General features: G+C 37.3%; 1 protein-coding gene across 2 annotated transcripts in view; it reads right to left on the bottom strand.

Moving 5' to 3' along the window:
- LOC106080163 (tachykinin-like peptides receptor 99D) overlaps window positions 1–22,504 on the bottom strand; it is a 211,742-nt gene that overhangs the window by 26,657 nt on the left and 162,581 nt on the right. For both annotated transcript variants that reach the window (XM_056019067.1, XM_056019068.1), the window contains exons 3-4: window positions 5,275–5,481; window positions 275–425 (exon numbers count right to left, since the gene is read on the bottom strand). In XM_056019067.1, coding sequence (XP_055875042.1) covers window positions 275–425; window positions 5,275–5,481 — 358 coding nt within the window. The remainder of the gene's footprint in view (window positions 1–274; window positions 426–5,274; window positions 5,482–22,504) is intronic.

Genomic DNA, 22,504 nt, shown 5'->3' with positions numbered 1-22,504 from the left:
TTTGGGACTGAAGGCTCCCATACTATGTAAGAACAAACACAATGTTGATGAAATTATAAATATTAATTCAGTAATAGAACCAGTGGTCTCTATTACCACCATTTGTACTACATATACATATTTTTACAACCAATTTCTAAATGAATTCGTTCTCCCTATCTCTCTTTTTATGGCATTTTACTAATGAAGACTGCAATATTTCCCTCTGCAGCCTCTCATGTGACTAAAGAGGCCAATCCTTGATACACAGGTACGGTCACAGGTTGGGTCTTACCTTTCTTTTCCTCCGCACTCTCTCTGCCTGCATGGGGACCACCTCCCCGATAGCTTTGCTCCCCCAGAGCTCCCACCCGATCCTGGCGTATGTACCGAAAAGAGTCACCATCGGGAGGAAGTAATTCAGTACCATCAGAAGTATGTTGTACCTGGAACCAAAAATAACAGGAATTACCTTGACCTTATTCTACCTTGTTGATGTCAACGACCAGTTTTGACACATTACAAGTCAATACCCTTTACCACTTTATGTAAAAGATCCTTTATATTTATATAAAATAAGTTAAAATCACTTAAATCAATGTAATATGAAACTGTTTTAGAAATTAAGGTGGAAGTATAAAATATTTATAATAGTGTAGACGTCCATCTCAGTACTAAACATTGTGATCATATGTCCTTTAGAAAAACTAGATCTAGTAATAATCCAAATTGGACATAATGATTATTGATCATAATATGACTGAATATGTGCTATCAACAAATCTACTAGTATCATCAAGTAATGTACATTTGATACATTAAGTCATCTTGGTACCAATGCACACAGTAACATTAATGTTATCCTTTATTGAAGAGCATAGCTCCTCATATGGTTACCTGGTCGTGGGGTATGCAAACATTGGACTGCCAACCTGATAGTCCGACAGTTCGATCCAGTCCGACCTTGATATATAGTAGGTCACAGCTGGGGCTGGGCAACCACAGGAAATACTGCATTCCTTCGGACTCGAAGACAAGCCATATACATTATATGCCATATATATATATATGGTTTTGAGTTTAAAATTCCCATACAGAGCGTTTAGAGTTGAAAACCTCTCTCTTCAATATTATTTTAAAGCAAACTACAGTCACCAAATTCTATGATCGTATCTAAATGGGGTTTTGAATTAAAAACAAAACAAAAAAAAAACAGAGATTTTTTAGTTTAAAACCCCTCAACAGATGATTTGACGAAAAAACTTTCCTTTTCTATATAAAATCTATAGCGAAATACAGGCATGTAATTCCTAGAGCGTAGTCAAGAAAGGTTACAAATTTCTACCAGTGGCTTGGGCTCCATTAATAAAGTGTGAATAGTCTTCTGCCGAAATTGAAAATCATTAAATGTGTCTCAACAAAGATGTCTAAGGCAGATTTTAGGAGACAGTTATAGAGATCGGGTCTAAATCAAAGAAATCATATGCCGAACTGGGAGTCGAATCCTTAGTAAGGTTGTGACAGATCGTCGCATGAGGTTTTGCGGGACATGTTCTCACACAAAATGAATTACGCAAAATAAGAGTTGCGGAAACAGCTTGCCGGAAAATGGGCCGAACGGCGCGAGAGGGTCTAAGTCAGTAAGAATAGCACATTAGTTTTTTGAAATAAAACTTTTTAATAGCAAGATAATGCACTGTAGATACCTCAGAATATGCATTTTGTTGACTTTCAATACCAGAAATAGTGCTCGGCGGCGGGGCTTCGCCCCGCGCTAGAGGAGCGCTGCGAACTCCCCCAGTACCCCTTGCTAGCAGGGGCGGGAGTCTACAATAAACAATAACGTCTTCCGAAATGGGTCAGAATGTTATAAAGATTAATTATGTGTGCGCGCGCGCGCACACACACACACACACACACACACACACACACACACACACACACACACACACACGCGCGCGCACACACACACACACACACACACACACACACACACACACACACACACACACACACACACACACACACACACACACACACACACACACACACATATATAATCCCCGAAAAAAATCCTGGCTACGCCCATGATATATATATATATATATATATCATGGGCGTATATATATATATATATATATATTGGTCCTTATTCCCTAGCTCTATTAGAGCATGGAACGGGTTGCCTGAGCCAGCCAGGAAAACCAGTGACTTGGCAGAATTTAGGTCATTGCACTAAATGCATGACGCGTAGGACGTAATCATCTTCTTTTTTGAATTAATGTCTGTATTGTATAAGATAAGATTACTGGCAGCATAATAATGTCTAAAAAGAAATATTTTCTACCATAGTGTAGCTCGTGTAATACTGAGCGCGGGCTGGAGGCAGGGCCGGTTTTAGGCATAAGCAAACTAGGCAGCCGCCTAGGGCCTCCAATTATCTAAGGCCGACCCTGCAAATGCAATGTTTTCCAACGTGAAATACTGCAGTCCTTCTTAATCCTTGGGCTTGTCCCCCAATAGTCCACGGAGTCTGGGAGCACAGGAAAGGGCCCAGACCTTGCCTTCCTGTGACAAAGACTTTCCAGGCCAGAACAAGCTATTAAATCACACTGCAGAAAGGGCCACTGTCCCGTTGGCTCATACTTGGTACGGTTCAGACCCATGGTGCCCTTGCTGCGGGGAGGAAGAGGAAACACGTGTCTCATATTCTTTGAGACTGCCCCAGACTTGCTGATACCGTGTCGACATGTGTTGGAAACCACAAGTTCTTTGCATGTATGGTGACATAAGTTCATTACGCACTATAGCAGGGCTTCTGTCTAGGGCTTTTAATAGAAGAGATGATTTGAGTCTCTAAAGCCATAACACAATGGAGCTTGATGATAATGATATTGTGAAAAATTGATATCATCATGTGCTAAATGTATTATGCTTAACTTAAATAAAGTTTGCGAGAATTCACCTGCATAGATACTGATCAACTTTTTCTTTTTTTCTTTACCAATTTCCCATAGTTGTATGCACTTTGACTAACTCAAACACAATCTATAGTGAAATCGGATTAAGTTTTCGAGATCAAAACATGGCTGACTGACCAACACACTAACCCTTTAGTCGTAGATGTCTATACAATTTCAAATTAAAGCAAGTAAATCTTGTTATTTCCATTTCTTAAAACCATTTTTTTTTTGTTTTCCTAAATGTCTTTGCCTCGACGCAAGCAAATTTGATTTAGAACAATGTACGGGCTTTAAAAAAAAATAATTCTGGTTACCAAGGACGCCAGTAGGTTGTACAGCAGGTCATTTGAAACTTAACTCTTATAACTCTGCCTCCAGAGATTCTCTGTCACATGATGAAAATAAATGGAGCGAAGAGGAAGACTTTTTTTATGACACAAATCTGCGTTTGTATGTCTCCCCAAGTACTCCAGAAGTAAAGAGTTTTATAATTTCATAGTACCCAGTGACCACCCCTCCACCCATCGCACAAATCAATTCCTCCTCTTTTTTTAACAATCAATGCATTTATTTTTTTCTAACAGAAACAAATCTCTCAAGAGTAATCTCAAATACTGGCAAAGAATCGCGTCTCTCTTGCCCGTGAGTTGCTTCACATTGCTCCTTCTTGTTCCCTTCTTTATCTATTTCTGATTTCTTTGAACTTAAAGAGACCAGGGAGAAACAATTATTCTTTCCTGGCGCCTTGAAAGTCTTCGATGAGATACCGAAAAAAAATACGAATGATGTACAACGATTAAAATACAATCAAGTATCTTAGTGAGTTAGTACAGGACAATACCAACACGAACTAAGGAACTTTTTTCTCTAGTTCTATGCAAGAATTTAGAGAAATCCGAGCAGTCGATACCGTGGACTAGTAACATTCATTTGTCTCCCCTTTGCCCCTTGTTAGGAAAGAAATGGAAAAGAAATGAAATAACCGCATAAAATGATGACGTCATTTGTTTAGTTGTAAGTTTCAATGTTTGCGCGATATGGCGATTAAGAATCAAAACACTCAAAGGGAGCAAATAATCTCATATTCGAAAGAACCATAGACTTATATATGTATTGTATCTAGACTGGACATGGAGATTTTTTAAAACTAAAGAAAATGTGAATTTTTTTTTATGAAGTTGAAACAAGGCGTTGTTGTGTAAAGTTGGTATAGGAAGTAAAGTTGTTTTTCAACCCTAACCTATGTAACATATAATTTTAATTTTTAGATCTAGAAATTGAACATCAAAATAAGAGTACTCTCGTCTCATAATTATTATTTTGTAATTTTTAGATACATAATCTAGAAAGATCTAGGCAATCAATCTATTTAAATGTACATCAGATGATTAAAATTAACAGACATGAATTATTTCGATCTAGGATGATCTCAATGGGAACAGGAAATGGATTTGTTTTATATATTTGAGTGAATATATAGTTCTGTGATTAATAGCCCATGCTAAAGAAAATCCGAGAAATGATTTTGTATTATTTCTAAACTTTGAAAACTAAAGATCATTACTTTTTTAAGACTGAAAAGATTGATTGGGGCGACTCCCCTTAGAGCCTGAAAAAGAGTTTACGTACATAAAAATCTTTATATATATAGGTCTGTGAATCGATCAATCGGGGATTACAATTTGTTTCCGCTTTCCAGTCTAGATATAATATATATAAATCTATGGAAAGAACTTATTCAAACTATAATATAGACTGCAGTGCGGAGCAGTAAGTGTGTTTGTCATATACCTTTCTTTATAATTTATATCAGTTAACATTTTTTTTTGTCATACTGTCAGTTGGTCATTTGTTTTTAAATGTCAGTCATCATTTGGCAACCTGGTGCTAGATGTAAAATAATCACTTGGTTACTTAGTGTTTTATGTAGTCCTCACTTGGTCACTCGATATCATAAGTCGATCCTCACTAAGTAACTTGATGTCATATGTCAGTCCTCACTTGGTCACTCGATATCATAAGTCGATCCTGACTAAGTAGCTTGATGTCATATGTCAGTCCTCTCTTGGTCACTCAATGTCATATGTCAGTCCTCAAATGGTCACTCGATGTCATATGTCAATCGGTTTCCTGATTACTCGGTATATGTCAGTCATCAATTTGTCACTTGATGTCATATGTCAGTCCTCACTTGGTCACATAATATCATAAGTCAATCCTCACTAAGTCACATGATATCATATGTCATTTCTTCACTTGGTCTCTTGATGTCATAACCCAGTCCTCACTTGGTCACCAACTAGCTTCAAACAAACGTATTCCTAATACTCACGCCATGTCCTGGTTGCTCATCTTGCTGTCATCCGTGTAGTCCGGCCAACGCAGGTAGCAGATGGTCCTGTCCGGCCACTTGTAGATGGTGGCATACAGCAGGTTGGGCAGGGCCAGCAAAACGGACAGTATCCAGATGACAGTTATGATGGTCAGCACTATACGTCCAGTAAGGCGAGGCCGAAGCGGGTGAATGATCGCAATGTATCTGTAGATAAAACAAAGTCATATATCAGTCCAACGACAATGCTTTCAGTAGGCCTATAATTACTATAAAAAAAAAAAAAATTATCAAACGCTCCGTTTTGTTTTTAAATAATTATTTTTGCACTTTCTCCAAAAACAAAAATGAAAGTCAAAATAAATAAATAATTATAGCTTGGATTCAATGACTCCTGGTGCTGGTAAGGTCGAACTGACCTTACAATTTATCTGCATGTAAAGTTGCTCTTGGACACAGGCAAATCTTGGAGGAAGTTGTTAAAAAAAAAAAAGAAAGTGGAGTACGTAGGGGAGGGAGCGCTTTGGCATATTAAAGATAATCACGTGATAAGGAGCTTATTCTCCTTATTTCCCACATTCTATGAGCTTCAAGTGTGCATGATGTCCCCTTTCAACACCGCCTGGCCCCTCACCCTTTCTTGTGTAACGATATACTTATCTCTCACTCAGCAGGGCTATCTGATGACCCCCAGGAGGTCAGAGGTCATGAAGATTATGACCCAGGAAGGGAACATTTTGAATCAGTGGTGGCCAACTTTTTTTTCGTTCTAAGTATCATATAAATGTCCGCATGACCACAAACAATCATCGAGTCTATAAGATCCGAACTTCTTGGTCCTCAGTATTCACCTCGAGCAGAAGTTTCTAGAGAGCTGGATATGTGTCACGGTAGTTTTGGGTAGGACTGCTTGGGATAGATATTTACTTACATAGAACGTCAGATATATGGTAGTGGAATTTACAATGAAGTTGTACTTGATCCTATTGTCTTATTTAAAAGAAGTGTCAATTAGATAGGGCCAAGAGGCATCAGTCATCTAGACATTCTCCTTCACCCCTTCCCCCCACTAGACATTTTAGGATATTTTCTAGAGAGGAACATGAGCGGCAACTGCATACAATCTTCGTCTTACAATTATACATAAAACACTGAACGATAATCTTCAAATACAAAAACAAAATTTAATAAAATACTCAGAAAGACACAAAGATAAAGGCGCACTCCTCGTCCCATATGCTAGGACAAATTTGTACAAATGCTCCTTCTTCCCTAGCGCTATTAGAGCATGGAATGGGTTGCCTGAGTTAGCCAGGAAAACCAGTGACTTGGCAGAATTTAGGTCATTGGTTAGTATGCATGACTAAATGCATGACGCGTAGGACGTAATCGTCTTCTTTTTTGAAGTAACGTCTGTATTATATAAGATATAAGATGACGCGTAGGATGTAATCGTCTTCTTTTTTGAAGTAACGTCTGTTTATATAAGATAAGACGTTTACTTTTGTTTTTAAAAGTGAAAAAATCTATTTAGTCTGTATATAATTCCAATATAACTTAAAACATCATTTGAAAAACAGTAATTATGTAGCACACAAGAATCCACACATTAATAATTTAGAAAGTTAACCTTCCTTGAGGCCTTTAAGGAGAGATGGGCCCTTTAGATAAGGATCAATTAGTTAATCATTTAATAACATCAGATTTCGGAAATTCCCTCAGGATCGAATATTATTAGACCCTCGTAAATCTCATTGACCCTCTATAAAGAATTCAAGAGACAACTATTTGCAAACCAGGTTAAAGTGACAATCAAACAGCCTAGCGGTCATTTAGCAGCTCTCTTCTGAATAAATGTCACACTTGCAAAAAAACAAAATAACACATACTACCATGACGTGAATGACTAATTAAGGAACTAAACAACTTGAATGCTACGACTTTGATGTAGTAGGATGGCTGCTTGGTCGAGTGGTCTACGTTCTGGACGTCCGATCTATGGTCTTGATGATCGGGGGTTCGAAACCTGCCAGCCTCCATCCCTAGCCGTCTTATGGGAGGTTTCGGGTTAGGAAGTAATTACCTTCAAAGTTGAAAGAATATCCGAAACATGTAACAAACCAAACATGCAATTTTAATGTCTCTCGCCTTGGTTTTGTTATTGTGATTCATTTTAAGGGAGGGGAGAACAGGTTACATTGTAGAGCACCAGATGGAAACATTTTCAATGGTTTGCTATCATTCTGGGACACTGAGACAATAGTTTAAGCGAGTTCATAAAAAAATATGTAGATACAATCTTTCAGTATCAATCTCATTTTCATTGGAACGATGGAATCCGAGATGAAGTGAATTGTTTTGTAATACTGAGCCTTTAGCTCAACCCTGGCCCCCAAACAGAACCTCAAGTTAAACTTTTTGACCTCTTGCGTCATGCTTTCGTTTATGTATCTCATTGGCTATTCCCATCCTTACATTCTTACATATCTCTTCTGATTTATGTGTATTAGAGAGAGAGAGAGAGAGAGAGAGAGAGAGAGAAAGAGAGAGAGAGTTACTTAACGAATGTGTTTAAGGAAAAGCACTCGGGTAATGAGATCTGACTTGGCTATGCATTAAGGGTGCAGAAGGGCATGATTTGGCAAAGGAGCGCCCATCACAGATTACCCTTAAGACACACGCGGAGATATTTGTTTTGAGAATCATGCTATTAGCTCGTGGATTTAGATTATTTCTTTGATTTGCATGCAGGTTTCAACGCTTACGTGTTTTGTGGCAATTGTTCCATTTAATTTCGCCATAAAATCACGACAAATAAATTGTTCATTTATCTCGATTAAACCACAGCAAAGGAATTATTTGAGTCAGTCTACAAAGAACGATTCTTGAAATGGTGAACAGACAAATGTCAGACTAGGCCTTTTCGTCATACATTACCATCACTTGAACTGACATTCACAGTTTGACTGTCACAATCCCTGGCATTCACAGTTTGACTGTCACAATCACTGGCATTCACAGTTTGACTGTCACAATCACTGACATTCACAGTTTGACTGTCACAGTCACTGGCATTCACAGTTTGACTGTCACAATGACTGACATTCACAGTTCGACTGTCACAATCGCTGTCAATCACAGTTTGACTGCAACAAACACTGACATTCACAGTTTGACTGTCACAATCACTAACATTCACAGTTTGACTGTCACAATCACTGACATTCACAGTTTGACTGTCACAATCACTGTCATTCACAGTGTGACTGTCACAATCACTGACATTCACAGTTTGACTGTCAAAATCACTGACATTCACAGTTCAACTGTCACACAATCACTGTCAAACTCTAGGTGAGACAAACCGATGCAGATTTGAAGTGGTAACTCTGTTAACAAACTCGTATTTAAAAAAAATCTTTACAATGTCGTTTTCTCATGTGTTCACCTTCACCGTGACCTTCACTTTCACCTATCCCGTAGTCTGTTGAACCGTTGGGAACTACACTAACCAAGATATGAACTCAAATCAAAATATGAATTAAAACCAAGATATCAATACAAACAGAGATATCAGCACAAACCAAGATATCAACACAAACCAAGATATCAACACAGATATATCAACACAAACAGAGATATCAACACAGAGATATCAACACAAACAGAGATATCAACACAAACAGAGATATCGACACAAACAGAGATATCGACACAGAGATATCAACACAAACAGAGATATCAACACAAACAGAGATATCGACACAAACAGAGATATCGACACAGAGATATCAACACAAACAGAGATATCAACACAAACAGAGATATCAACACAAACAGAGATATCAACACAAACAGAGATATCGACACAGAGATATCAACACAAACAGAGATATCAACACAAACAGAGATATCGACACAGAGATATCAACACAAACAGAGATATCGACACAGAGATATCAACACAAACAGAGATATCGACACAGAGATATCAACACAAACAGAGATATCGACACAGAGATATCAACACAAACAGAGATATCAACACAAACAGAGATATCAACACAAACAGAGATATCAACACAAACAGAGATATCGACACAGAGATATCAACACAAACAGAGATATCAACACAAACAGAGATATCAACACAGAGATATCAACATACACACTTTCCCATGTCTTCACTCCTGACACCGAGACATTGAACCACGTAATTCCAAAGAGACAGAAAACTCTCTTAGGTAAGACTGTCAGTTGCACATAGGCTGTACACCTAAACTTCAGACATTCTGACAAGATTGCCCAAATAGCTCTTCAAAATGAAAACTTCATTTTTATCCCCCCCCCCACCCTCCCTCAAATGTCGCCCATACATTCCCACAAGCCTCCAAAAAAAATAAAAAATAAAATAAACCTAGAATGTGTCTAGAAACTCTCCAGACAATTTCTTATATGCGAAGCTAGAAATGTTGGACATTAGAGGAATCGAATACCAAACTTTGGATGTGGTATCGACTATATGAAAGTAAATACTTAAAAAAAAAACACCAGTGGAGATTGAAAAAAAAAAAAGAGTCGACATCCCAAGTTAAAGGAATATGTTGAACCGACTTCCGTTGGTACAGAGACCATCTTATACGCATTTGATATCAATAGGTTTTGGGAAGCAAACCAAATTAAAAAAAAATGATTGATTTTCTTTTTATAATAAAGTATCATCAGAATCTGATTGAGTTCACGCACTTTTGATAGAAAGAATGAGTACTGTTTTAATATGATACGCGTGCAGAGTGAGAGTAAGTTATTTGACTATTTGGTAGTGGGTTCTTATTAGCATCACTTATTGGTTGTAACAGGAGCGGCAAATATCTCAGGCAGTATTATTGTAAATATTTGTAAAATGTTTTACATGTTTCGAATGTTCCTTCAGAGATGAACTTGATAAAATCCTAGCCCGAACTTCCGGCAGGACGGCGGGCAAAGGCGGCGGGCAGAGTTCGAACGTGGGATAATCGAGACCACCGAACGAAAGTCCAGAGCGCATATCACACGACCAAGGAGCCATCCTGTTAACATTATTTCACGATGACATGTTTTATATTAATAAGTTATAAGTATTTTTAATGAAATTAACAAGTAATATAAAAAAAAAGTTTAAATAAGAATCAATTTCTCCTTTATAAATATGATAGAAGTCTATTCATTTTTATTCTGATTATTTCTTGTAATGATTCATATTTGCAAGGAGTCTTTCCAGTGAGCTGGACCTAATCAAGTTCTTTTATTAATTGTCCAGCTAATGATTTCTACTCAAGATGATGTGCAAAATGTCCATGACTGTGTAGTGACCAAAGACATGGTAGTAACTTACTCAACTACTTACTAAATACAAAAAAAAACAAAAAAAAAACAATTTGAATTTCCGCTGATCCGTGTTCAAAACGTAGGACCAATTGAATTTTCAGAGGATTATATTTTGAAAAATGATTTGGGATTCATTATTGTATATAATTGTTTGACAATTTTTTTCCCTAAGATATAAATAAATTTTTAGGAAAATCGTTTAGCGTCATTTTCGAATTATCAGTGTCCAGGTTCCACCCAGTTTCCGATTTCCGTAAAAGAGTTTACAAGGTAATAGGAGGAATGGTGAAAACAAAATGTCTTTACTTTAAAAAACAAACAAACAAGATCTTTTAAAGTTGTTCAAATTTTTGGCGCTCGCTCTCTTCAATTCCAGACGTCGTCATAGAAAAGAGTTATCTCCCTTAAATGTTGAAACTGTTACGGAAGGAAAGTTTTAATTAAAGTCAGCTCCCCGTGGAGAAAATACTAACAACTAAAGAGAAATTACTGAAACAGAAGTGTGGAGTCAAATGTAATGAATTTAATAGTACATAATTTGAAAGTGTCGTAGAGAGTCTAGCCACGAATGACGAGGGCATACCGTACATATTATTATTACTATATATATATATATACAAACAGTGGCGTAACTAGGGGGGGGGTAGGAGGAGGAGAATTTGAAGATCCCCACTTGAGGGGGACCCCCAAATAAATGTCCGAAATTTGTTTTTAAATAAATTAAATATTGCGTCACTGTCATGTATAACGTTGTTATATAAGTTAGTGACCCTGTTGTATGCATTCCACACAGATTATTAACTCTTTCCGTGCTATGTTCCTATTTACAATTAATGAATAAAATAAATATGTTATCGCATTGAAAATGTTCACACTAAATACCTTGACCTTCTCTTTGTTTTTAAGATCTTTGTATAAAGGGGGCCCACGGAGCGTCGTGATTGGGCCCCGCTTTATTATTAAAATACAATTGTATAAACTTTAAAGTGTAATTCTATACTAACGCACTTTCCGTAACAATGTAATAGCCTACACAAAAAGACCGTGCTTCTGTTGAGCTTCTAGCCCTATACACAATAATACGAGCTCTATATTTCTTATAGCCCTATAGAACTTGGTGTAAAAAAATATTTTGATGAATCTATAACGGTACCATAGGCGGCCCTAGCAGTGCGCGGGGCCCTTGGCGAATGCTATATGCGGGGCCCTGGGCCGTAAAGGAAGACTATATATATCGTACCCCGTCACGATAACTGGGCCGTCCGCCTCTAACGCTGTAGGCCTTTTTTTTGTTACCAAACATTCTACCTTACGATTGGCCTTTTAACTACATACAACATGAAGTGTTCTCCACCTTAACTTCTGGTTCTGATACGTCCACCAAGTGCTATGGACAAGACATCTGCTCTTTGTGGCTAACATCAAGCGTGTAGTCAATGATGACGGGAAAGAATGCTATCTGGTCCATAAGTTGATTTTGATGAATTCTTTATCCGAGGTACTGGTCGTGAGCCTCGGCGTTCTTAATTTGTCGAGGATGTTCTTGCATCATGTTACAGGGTTGTGTCGAATCTGTCAAGCATCTCAATCAAGCCTAAAAACTGACCGTTGATTGACGCATAAAGTTTCTCTGTTCTCCCACGAAATGCGCTTTTTTTTAGCAAGGTACTGAATGATAGCTAGAATTCTTGCTAAGACCGTGCGCAAATGCAGTTTTTCTTTTTAAATTTGTTCTAGCATCAAGGCATCCATTGCGCTAACATTCGACATTCTCAGAGCCTAATCCAACCACGCTACCATTCGACATTCTCAGAGCCTAATCCAACCACGCTACCATTGGACATTCTCAGAGCCTAATCCAACCAGGCTGACACATACTTTTAAGTATGAATTGCTGCCTAGCCGTCCGGTATTCGTGCTGGACTGTTGTTCGGTCGTCTCAATGGTCCTGGACTAATGTAACCTTAACCCTAAACGATGGTCCCGGGATCATACCTTGCCCGCTGCCATCCCCCGTCGTCATGCGGGAGATTTAGACTAAGAAAGTAGATTAACTTCAACTCTGAAGGAACATTCGAAACATTGAAAACATTTTATAAACATTTGAACGTGATTTACAGAGACCTCGTGCTGCTGAATTTTATTGCCAAGATGTTTCCAGCCGCAGCAGCTTTCGTTTGCTCATTGGCCTCCAGTAGCTATCGTGCCAAACAAGTTACTTGGAAAAGAAAATACTGTCTTTAGTCTTTGGTGTAAGAACAAAGTGTACGATAGTCAATTGACTTTCGCAGGTCTAACTTTCTAATTAAAAAAATTCATCCGCGTTTTTTTTTTTATATATATTTGTTTTTTGTACACTGAAACACGGGGTTTGATACGGCCACCCGGTTGTATATGCAAAGTAGCCTATTGGTGAAACAATGAATAAGTCATCGTCAAACTTTCTGGATGCTGATTGGTCGAAATAACACTATGAGCTAGGCCACAGCACAAAAGAAGGAATCCTTCTCACACACCCTCGTCCCTTTTTTCTATGGTGGACTAGAGTAAAAGTATATTTACTTTACACGTAGTAATTCTTTTTATACTGTAATGCGACATAACAAAACTGTATGACTTTTTATTTACGAATTAAACGATTTTGATTGGTTGCTTCCGCTACGTGTTTTTTTTTATGCCAAGGTGACCGTTAGGCGTTAACAATAATAGCCCAATTAGAATGTGTACAGTAGTACAGTTAGAATGTGTACAGTAGTACAGTTAGAATGTGTACAGTAGTACAGATAGAATGTGTACAGTAGTACAGTTAGAATGTGTACAGTAGTACAGATAGAATGTGTACAGTAGTACAGTTAGAATGTGTACAGTAGTACAGATAGAATGTGTACAGTAGTACAGTTAGAATGTGTACAGTAGTACAGTTAGAATGTGTACAGTTGTACAGTTAGAATGTGTACAGTTGTACAGTTAGAATGTGTACAGTTGTACAGTTAGAATGTGTACAGTTGTACAGTTAGAATGTGTACAGTAGTACAGTTAGAATGTGTACAGTTGTGAAATTAGAATGTGTACAGTTGTACAGTTAGAATGTGTACAGTAGTACAGTTAGAATGTGTATAGTTGTACAGTTAGAATGTGTACAGTTGTACAGTTAGAATGTGTACAGTTGTACAGTTAGAATGTGTACAGTTAGAATGTGTACAGTTGTACAGTTAGAATGTGTACAGTTGTACAGTTAGAATGTGTACAGTTAGAATGTGTACAGTTAGAATGTGTACAGTTAGAATGTGTACAGTTGTACAGTTAGAATGTGTACAGTTGTACAGTTAGAATGTGTACAGTAGTACAGTTAGAATGTGTACAGTTGTACAGTTAGAATGTGTACAGTTGTACAGTTAGAATGTGTACAGTAGTACAGTTAGAATGTGTACAGTAGTACAGTTAGAATGTGTACAGTTGTACAGTTAGAATGTGTACAGTAGTACAGTTAGAATGTGTACAGTTGTACAGTTAGAATGTGTACAGTAGTACAGTTAGAATGTGTACAGTTGTACAGTTAGAATGTGTACAGTAGTACAGTTAGAATGTGTACAGTAGTACAGTTAGAATGTGTACAGTTGTACAGTTAGAATGTGTATAGTTGTACAGTTAGAATGTGTACAGTTGTACAGTTAGAATGTGTACAGTAGTACAGTTAGAATGTGTACAGTTGTACAGTTAGAATGTGTACAGTTGTACAGTTAGAATGTGTACAGTTGTACAGTTAGAATGTGTACAGTTGTACAGTTAGAATGTGTACAGTAGTACAGTTAGAATGTGTACAGTTGTACAGTTAGAATGTGTACAGTTGTACAGTTAGAATGTGTACAGTTGTACAGTTAGAATGTGTACAGTTGTACAGTTAGAATGTGTACAGTAGTACAGTTAGAATGTGTATAGTTGTACAGTTAGAATGTGTACAGTTGTACAGTTAGAATGTGTACAGTTGTACAGTTAGAATGTGTACAGTAGTACAGTTAGAATGTGTACAGTTCTACAGTTAAAATGTGTACAGTTGTACAGTTAGAATGTGTACAGTTGTACAGTTAGAATGTGTACAGTTGTACAGTTAGAATGTGTACAGTTGTACAGTTAGAATGTGTACAGTTGTACAGTTAGAATGTGTACAGTTGTACAGTTAGAATGTGTACAGTTGTACAGTTAGAATGTGTACAGTTGTACAGTTAGAATGTGTACAGTTGTACAGTTAGAATGTGTACAGTTGTACAGTTAGAATGTGTACAGTTAGAATGTGTACAGTTAGAATGTGTACAGTTAGAATGTGTACAGTTGTACAGTTAGAATGTGTACAGTTGTACAGTTAGAATGTGTACAGTTGTACAGTTAGAATGTGTACAGTTGTACAGTTAGAATGTACAGTTGTACAGTTAGAATGTGTACAGTTGTACAGTTAGAATGTACAGTTGTACAGTTAGAATGTGTACAGTTGTACAGTTAGAATGTGTACAGTAGTACAGTTAGAATGTGTACAGTAGTACAGTTAGAATGTGTACAGTTGTACAGTTAGAATGTGTACAGTAGTACAGTTAGAATGTGTACAGTAGTACAGTTAGAATGTGTACAGTTGTACAGTTAGAATGTGTACAGTTGTACAGTTAGAATGTGTACAGTTGTACAGTTAGAATGTGTACAGTAGTACAGTTAGAATGTGTACAGTAGTACAGTTAGAATGTGTACAGTTGTACAGTTAGAATGTGTACAGTTGTACAGTTAGAATGTGTACAGTTGTACAGTTAGAATGTGTACAGTTGTACAGTTAGAATGTGTATAGTTGTACAGTTAGAATGTGTACAGTTGTACAGTTAGAATGTGTACAGTTGTACAGTTAGAATGTGTACAGTTGTACAGTTAGAATGTGTACAGTAGTACAGTTAGAATGTGTACAGTAGTACAGTTAGAATGTACAGTTCATAAGATGCTGTCTGAACGGTATTTCGAAAGCAAAAATGTCATTTTAAAAGCTTACGTGGTCATTGGTATCTTATAGATGCCAGGAAACATTGAGCAACAAGTTGTAGTTTAGGAGAACTGTTTTTTTTTTCGAACCTGACGGTGACAAAAGAACCTCCTAACGCGGGGCCCCTCTTGGGCTCGCCCTAGGGTTGTTGCCCCACTTGCCACCCTCTAAGGCCGCCGCTGAACGGTACTCTAAACGTATACACTCCTAAATGTGTAAGTTAGGGGACTGTTACGGTGTTACAGTGTTTCGGTGTTACAGTGTTACAGTGTTACGGTGTTACAGTGTTACGGTGTTACAGTGTTACGGTGTTACAGTGTTTCGGTGTTACAGTGTTTCGGTGTTACGGTGTTACAGTGTTACGGTGTTACAGTGTTTCGGTGTTACGGTGTTACAGTGTTTCGGTGTTACAGTGTTTCGGTGTTACAGTGTTTCGGTGTTACAGTGTTTCGGTGTTACAGTGTTTCGGTGTTACGGTGTTTCGGTGTTACAGTGTTTCGGTGTTACAGTGTTTCGGTGTTACAGTGTTTCGGTGTTACAGTGTTTCGGTGTTACGGTGTTACAGTGTTTCGGTGTTACAGTGTTTCGGTGTTACAGTGTTTCGGTGTTACAGTGTTTCAGTGTTACAGTGTTACAGTGTTTCGGTGTTACAGTGTTTCGGTGTTACAGTGTTTCGGTGTTACAGTGTTTCGGTGTTACAGTGTTACAGTGTTTCGGTGTTACAGTGTTTCGGTGTTACAGTGTTTCGGTGTTACAGTGTTACGGTGTTACAGTGTTTCGGTGTTACAGTGTTACGGTGTTTTATGTATTATTGTAGCTTTTTTTTTCCATAGTTCTCAGCCCTGAAGTGTCTCTAGATTTAGTGATGTTACTAATGTTGCTTGTATGACGTGATTATTCATTGGTTATAAATCTCACGGCTTTATTTTGAATCTGAAACACACGTGTAGGAACATAGAGCGAGCCAATGATACAGACTTTTAGAAAGAAAACTTGGACAGCGCTATTTAAATATATCAGTAAAAAAATAATAATAATAAATTCAAGTTTGAGATTAGTTATTTTTAAAAATATCACTAGACATTTGAAAGATACAATTCAATGAGATCTACAATCCTCATGGATGTCACATAACAAGCCCGATGACATTCTGTCATCAGGCCAAGAGGAGAGAACTCGGCCAGGAGATCATTAAATTATTTTAAATGATAGAGCCCCCTTAACAAAACGTCAACGAAGAGAGGGAAGAAAGACATTCTTTTCATGGCAAAACTTTTGATAAGCAAAATTTGGGGTGGATTTTTTCTCTCTCTCTCTCTCTCTCTCTCTTGGTCTGTCTTCAGAATCCGGTGCCATTACTTGAGTTGATGGGAGAGGTGTGCTTTATGAGGGAAGGAAGGAGGTCAGAAGGGTGGAGGGGCAAAATCAGGATGTGAAGGGGGAGGGCAGACAAGGGCATTAAAATGGGGGTTAGAAGTGTATGCCATCACCAGGTCGTTATCCAGGCTCTTTGGACGTTGTATTGGACACCAGTTGGAAGCTAATGGCATGCATGAAATTTTGCCTCAAAATGTGGAAATAATTTTTTTGTCTACCGATACATGGCAAGTCCTCCAATGCAGAGGAACCAGCGCTAATTGGAACCTATCTTAGTAAAGCAATCAATCAGCCTGAAGACCAAGATCCACCTTCTCAATACAATCGTTGTCCAGACGTCCAGGATACACTTGCTAGACTAGAAAGCCATCCATGTTGGTTGAAAAGTGGCTAAACGGGGCTCAGCAGCATTGGCTGAGAAGGATTCTAAGAACAACAATAGAAAAATCCTTTCTCCCTGGGAACTTGCCACTAACGTGGCGGGATGACATAGATGGTCTTGCATGAACAGATGAAGAACTTCCACAGCATACGGTATGAAAATCGATGCTGAAAAAAAAAAGACACAATATGACCATTAGCCAACAGAACTTAAAAATGGACGTCAGTATTGTAGATAAAAATCTTTCAAGTGTCAGAAGTTTACAATACGTCGGAAGGAAGTAACCAAACCTGAAGCACTTGCTAGAAAAGCACAGTCCACAGCAGCACTTGCAAAGCTCAGAACTATCTGTAAAGACAAAGGCATATCCGTCGACTCTAAATCAGACTGATGCGTTTCTTTGTTTTGGTCACATTCTTGTATGCTTGCGAATCTTGGACGCTGACTACAGAGTTAGATAGGAGAATCCTAGCAATGGAATTGAGGTGCTAGAGAAGGATCCTTGGTATCACATACAAAGGCAGCATCACATAGGAAGAGATTCGAAACACAAGTAAAAAAAACGCAAACTCAAACTTTGTGGCCATATCACAAGGTCCTCTAAGATTGCAAAGACCTTCCATCAGTGAGCCAGGTAACCAGGTAAAAGAAGAAGAGGCAGACAGAAAAAGCGATGAGAGGACAAAATGAAAGAATGAACTGGCCAGACAAAATTAAAGAATGGACTGGCCAGTCATTGAAAGAGAGGAATAGAGAAAGACGATGGTTCTAATGAGTCCAATAACAAGTTAAAAGTTCGTAGATAGATAGATAGATAGATAGATAGATAGATAGATAGATAGATAGATAGATACATAGATAGATACATAGATAGATACATAGATACACAAATACATAGATACATACGCGATCTATTCACGTATTAGAAGCATGATTCGACCAGGAAAGGATGATGGCTGTCAAACCAGATCCAACCGGTTTTCCCATAACGCAACTCAAAGTTCAATCATTAAAATTGTGCGGGAAAGGAATCCTGCGCCGGAACTCATCAAAACTTTGAAAATGAGAATCCGAGTCCGGAAACGAGTGAAATTCTAGACTAGTGAGTGAGCTGCATACATGAGTGTGATTGAAGTTGAGAATATCCGTGCTTAGGGAAAAAAACACACACAAAAAAAGAATTTGAATTCGAGATAGGATTAATATGTCTATAACAAGCATAAAGAGATCTAGATGATTTAGAAATAGGTTGGATGAAGCTAACAAGATGTTTCTGCTTTGCTCTACTGCGCAGTTTACTATTAGAACTAATTTAAAGTGTAATAACATTGTTTTGGTAGGCTACTTCTCAATTGGAGTTGGCAAACATTGCAATTCAATATTGACGTTGTTTACATGCTAGATGAGAGAAAGTACTTATCTATGTACGAATTAAGCTCATGTTATTGGAAATAGAAATCCTTTGTATATAATGAGACCATTTCGTGAACTAATTAGTCTCGTGTTATTATTTTATTTAATAATAAAATTATTTTTTTCTTTTACTATTATATTTTGCTTATTTTCTTTTGATAACATTAAAAAAAATTTGAAATATTTTAAAAATGATTTTGTGAGAATCACATCCCATGAGTTACGTACCCCCCCACCCCCCCCACCCCCAGCCTCCTCTAATTGTGTTTTATGCCCTAAGTCTTGTAGGCAGTACTTTAAATCTGAAAAGAACTTGAATGCCGGGGTCGGCCGCATCATTCGAACGAACGGATCAGCCTTCTATCGCCATTAAGAACCAGGCTAAAGGAGATATTGATGGCTTCCATTCGACGCCAAGGGAAATGACTCTGACGAAGTGTACATGACTTGACCGCTGAGTCTTCAATGCTTGCAAAAAGAGACGATTTGCATTAAAAAAAAAAAAAAACACCGACATGGCCTTCTCGCGGTTGTCTCGCTTGATTTAGAGTTTCCATCAATTAAGGACTGAGTTAAATAGCAATAAGTATCACGACCTGTCTGACGGGCTCATATCTCCACTTGAAACAACAGATAGAAATACAAAGAGTTCAAAGCAGTGGCATTTGGAAGGTGGGCGAGAGGTGCGGACACACACACAAATAAACAGCAAAAGAAACAAGATAAACAAGAAGTCCCGTTTGCGCTTTGAGTGGGAGAACACTGTTCAATCGATACAGTATCTCTCATTTTTTTGCAAGGCTTATTCCCCTTAACTTAGTGCATTTTTTTATATAAAAAGACATAATTAATTAAGACTAATTAATTAGCTAATTGGTTAATGTTTTTATTGATTCATGTGTTGTCATCGACAATTAATAATTGTGCAAAGTTTCAACTTGATCCGAAAATGAGAAGTGTAAAATCATAGACTTATATCTACTATATCTAGACTGGACATGGAGACTTTTTAACACTACAAATGTCGTGAAAATGTTTTAGAAAGTTGGATCAAGGCGTTGTTTTGTAAAGTAGTTAAAAGAAACTCAGTTTTTTTTCCAACCCTAACCTATGTAACATAAAATTTAATTTCTAGATCTAGATGTAGTAATTGAACATCAAAAATTAGAGTACTCTCGTGTCAAAATTATTATTTTGCAATTATTAGATACATAATCTAGAAAGATATAGGTAATCAATCTATTTAAATGTACTTAAGATGATTTAAATCAACATGAATTATTTCCATCTAGGATTTTTGAAACATCATCTTAATGGAAACAAACAGGAAATGGCTTTGTTTCATATATTTGATTGAATATCCGAGTTAATGCTTTTGCATTATTTCTAAACTTTGAAAACTAAAGATCATTACTTTTCTAAAACAGTAAAGATTTATTGGGGGACTCCCCTTAGAGCCTGAAAAAAAAGTTTACGTACATAAAAATCTATCTATCTATCTATCTATCTATCTATCTATCTATCTATCTATCTATCTATCTATCTATCTATCTATCTATCTCTCTATCTATCTCTCTATCTATCTCTCTATCTATCTATCTCTCTATCTCTCTATCTATCTATCTCTCTATCTATCTCTCTATCTATCTATCTATCTATCTATCTATCTATCTATCTATCTCTCTATCTCTCTATCTATCTATCTATCTATCTATCTATCTATCTATCTATCTATCTATCTATCTATCTATCTATCTTTCTCTCTCTCTCTCTCTCTCTCTCTATATATATATATATATATATATATATATATATATATATATATATATATATATATATGTATATAGGTCCGTGTATCGATCAATCGCGGATAAGAATTTATTTCCGGTTTCCAGTCTAGATATAATATATAAGTCTATGTGTACAATATTCTGACCACACAGACAGAGGGATGGAGCTGCTATCAGCGAGGTAAAACCAATCTCTAGTTTATACGACAACACTTCTTTCAACCTCGACGTGTACACCGTGTGTATTAGCCTTGAATAAATTAGCATAATTTAATTATTCCCTAGATTTTCAAATATTTTTCGTACTATGGAAACATCAGTGAAAGATGAAAGTAGACTGCTGGCAATCAATAGTCCCACTAGTTGTATTGGTGTGTTGAAAAAAAGAAAAGGCCGTGTCCTTGAATGACTAGAAAATTCAACTACACAACAAGAAATCAAAAAGTCATTTCTCAGCTCACCCCCCCCCCCCACCTCCAAACACACAAAAAAAAGTGTGTGTGTTGTAGTTGCATTCCTACAATACAGTAGTGTCCCTTGTTGGCATTTAGAGTTATTTGGACCGGACCAACATTTATCTCCCGTTCCTTCGAAATTCCCCATTCATCAAACAATGCGAACACACAGGGTATCAATAAAGGACAGCAAATAGATGTCCTTTTTAGTCATGGGACACCACAAAAGAGAATTATCTCTGAAACACTGGAGCTATGGAGACCAGTGCTTGAACCTTTAACAAAAAACTTTAAACAATAGGTCTACCTATTTTTTGATTGTTTATTTTGTTTGTTTATTTGTGTGTGTGTGAGCGTGTGTATGTTTTTTTTTTCACTTTGAGAGTTGTTTACTACAGAAAACTGTTGGGTATCAGACAGATACTAGGAAAAGAAAAAAACAAATGAACATATACCGTCACAAGTCAACACCCTCGATGGCAAAAAGGAAAAATCAGTGGTCATTAATTATTTTTGTTTTATTTTTTAAAAAAGGATATAAATCTTTCAATGTTGAGAGGTTTAGCGGTGATTCTGGGAGTGCTTTCTCTTACGTAAGCTATTTTTTTCATTAATTCATTGAATTCGTAGATTTTGTTTGTATTATATTTGTCAGAGTACTATTGGAACGTCGCTAAACTGTTTTGTTCATTGCTTCTTGTGTTTCGATCTAGTTCTTACAATAAAAGAGTGCAAGCCCCTATTTATTTGTTCCGTTGATACCTAAATACGAGCAAAAATAATCTTGAAGGCTGCTATTGATGATTGGTAGAATCTAGAGTTCAGGATCAATGGCTATCAAAGTGTGCACATTTATTGCTTTAGTTTCGAACTCATGATTCTGACATGTCTGGCTTGGCGCCTTAACTTAAAGAGTGTCTTTCTTCATGCTCCTTCTGAGTTTTTTTTTCATTTCATACAACATTCGGACGTTGAAAACTGAACACAATATTAGATCGTATGTCCTACTTCTGAGCATTGGGACCAATACAAAGTAAGCGCTAACAGGGAAGTCCTCGTACAGTCTGGCACCATACTTTCATGAAGGATCAGAGCAGGGGACACCAGGTGGGAAGAATATCATGGCCAGTGACAGATCTATATGGAAACTGCTTGCCGCCCAAAGCGTCGAACGGCGCGAGAGATTGTAAGGAAAAGGTAAACTCTGAGCTCCTGTAGATCTGCAGGGAAGGGACTTGGTTCAAAACTCTGCTGTCTATTTGTTACTATCTCTTATTAATTATCATATGTCTGTATGTAGAAATGTTTTAATGAAATGTTGCTCGTTGCCAAATGTTCATGACTCATTACGCAAGTAGAGTCCCTGCAGCACTCCGCAACTCTATCGCTTTTGATAACATTTGGGAAAGTAGGAACCGTCTTCCGAAAA

This window comes from Biomphalaria glabrata, chromosome 2 (assembly GCF_947242115.1).
Source record: "Biomphalaria glabrata chromosome 2, xgBioGlab47.1, whole genome shotgun sequence".
NCBI classification, from domain to species: Eukaryota; Metazoa; Mollusca; class Gastropoda; family Planorbidae; genus Biomphalaria; species Biomphalaria glabrata.
The sequence above is the reverse complement of the archived record's forward strand: the minus strand, read 5'-3'. Positions and strand labels throughout refer to the sequence as shown.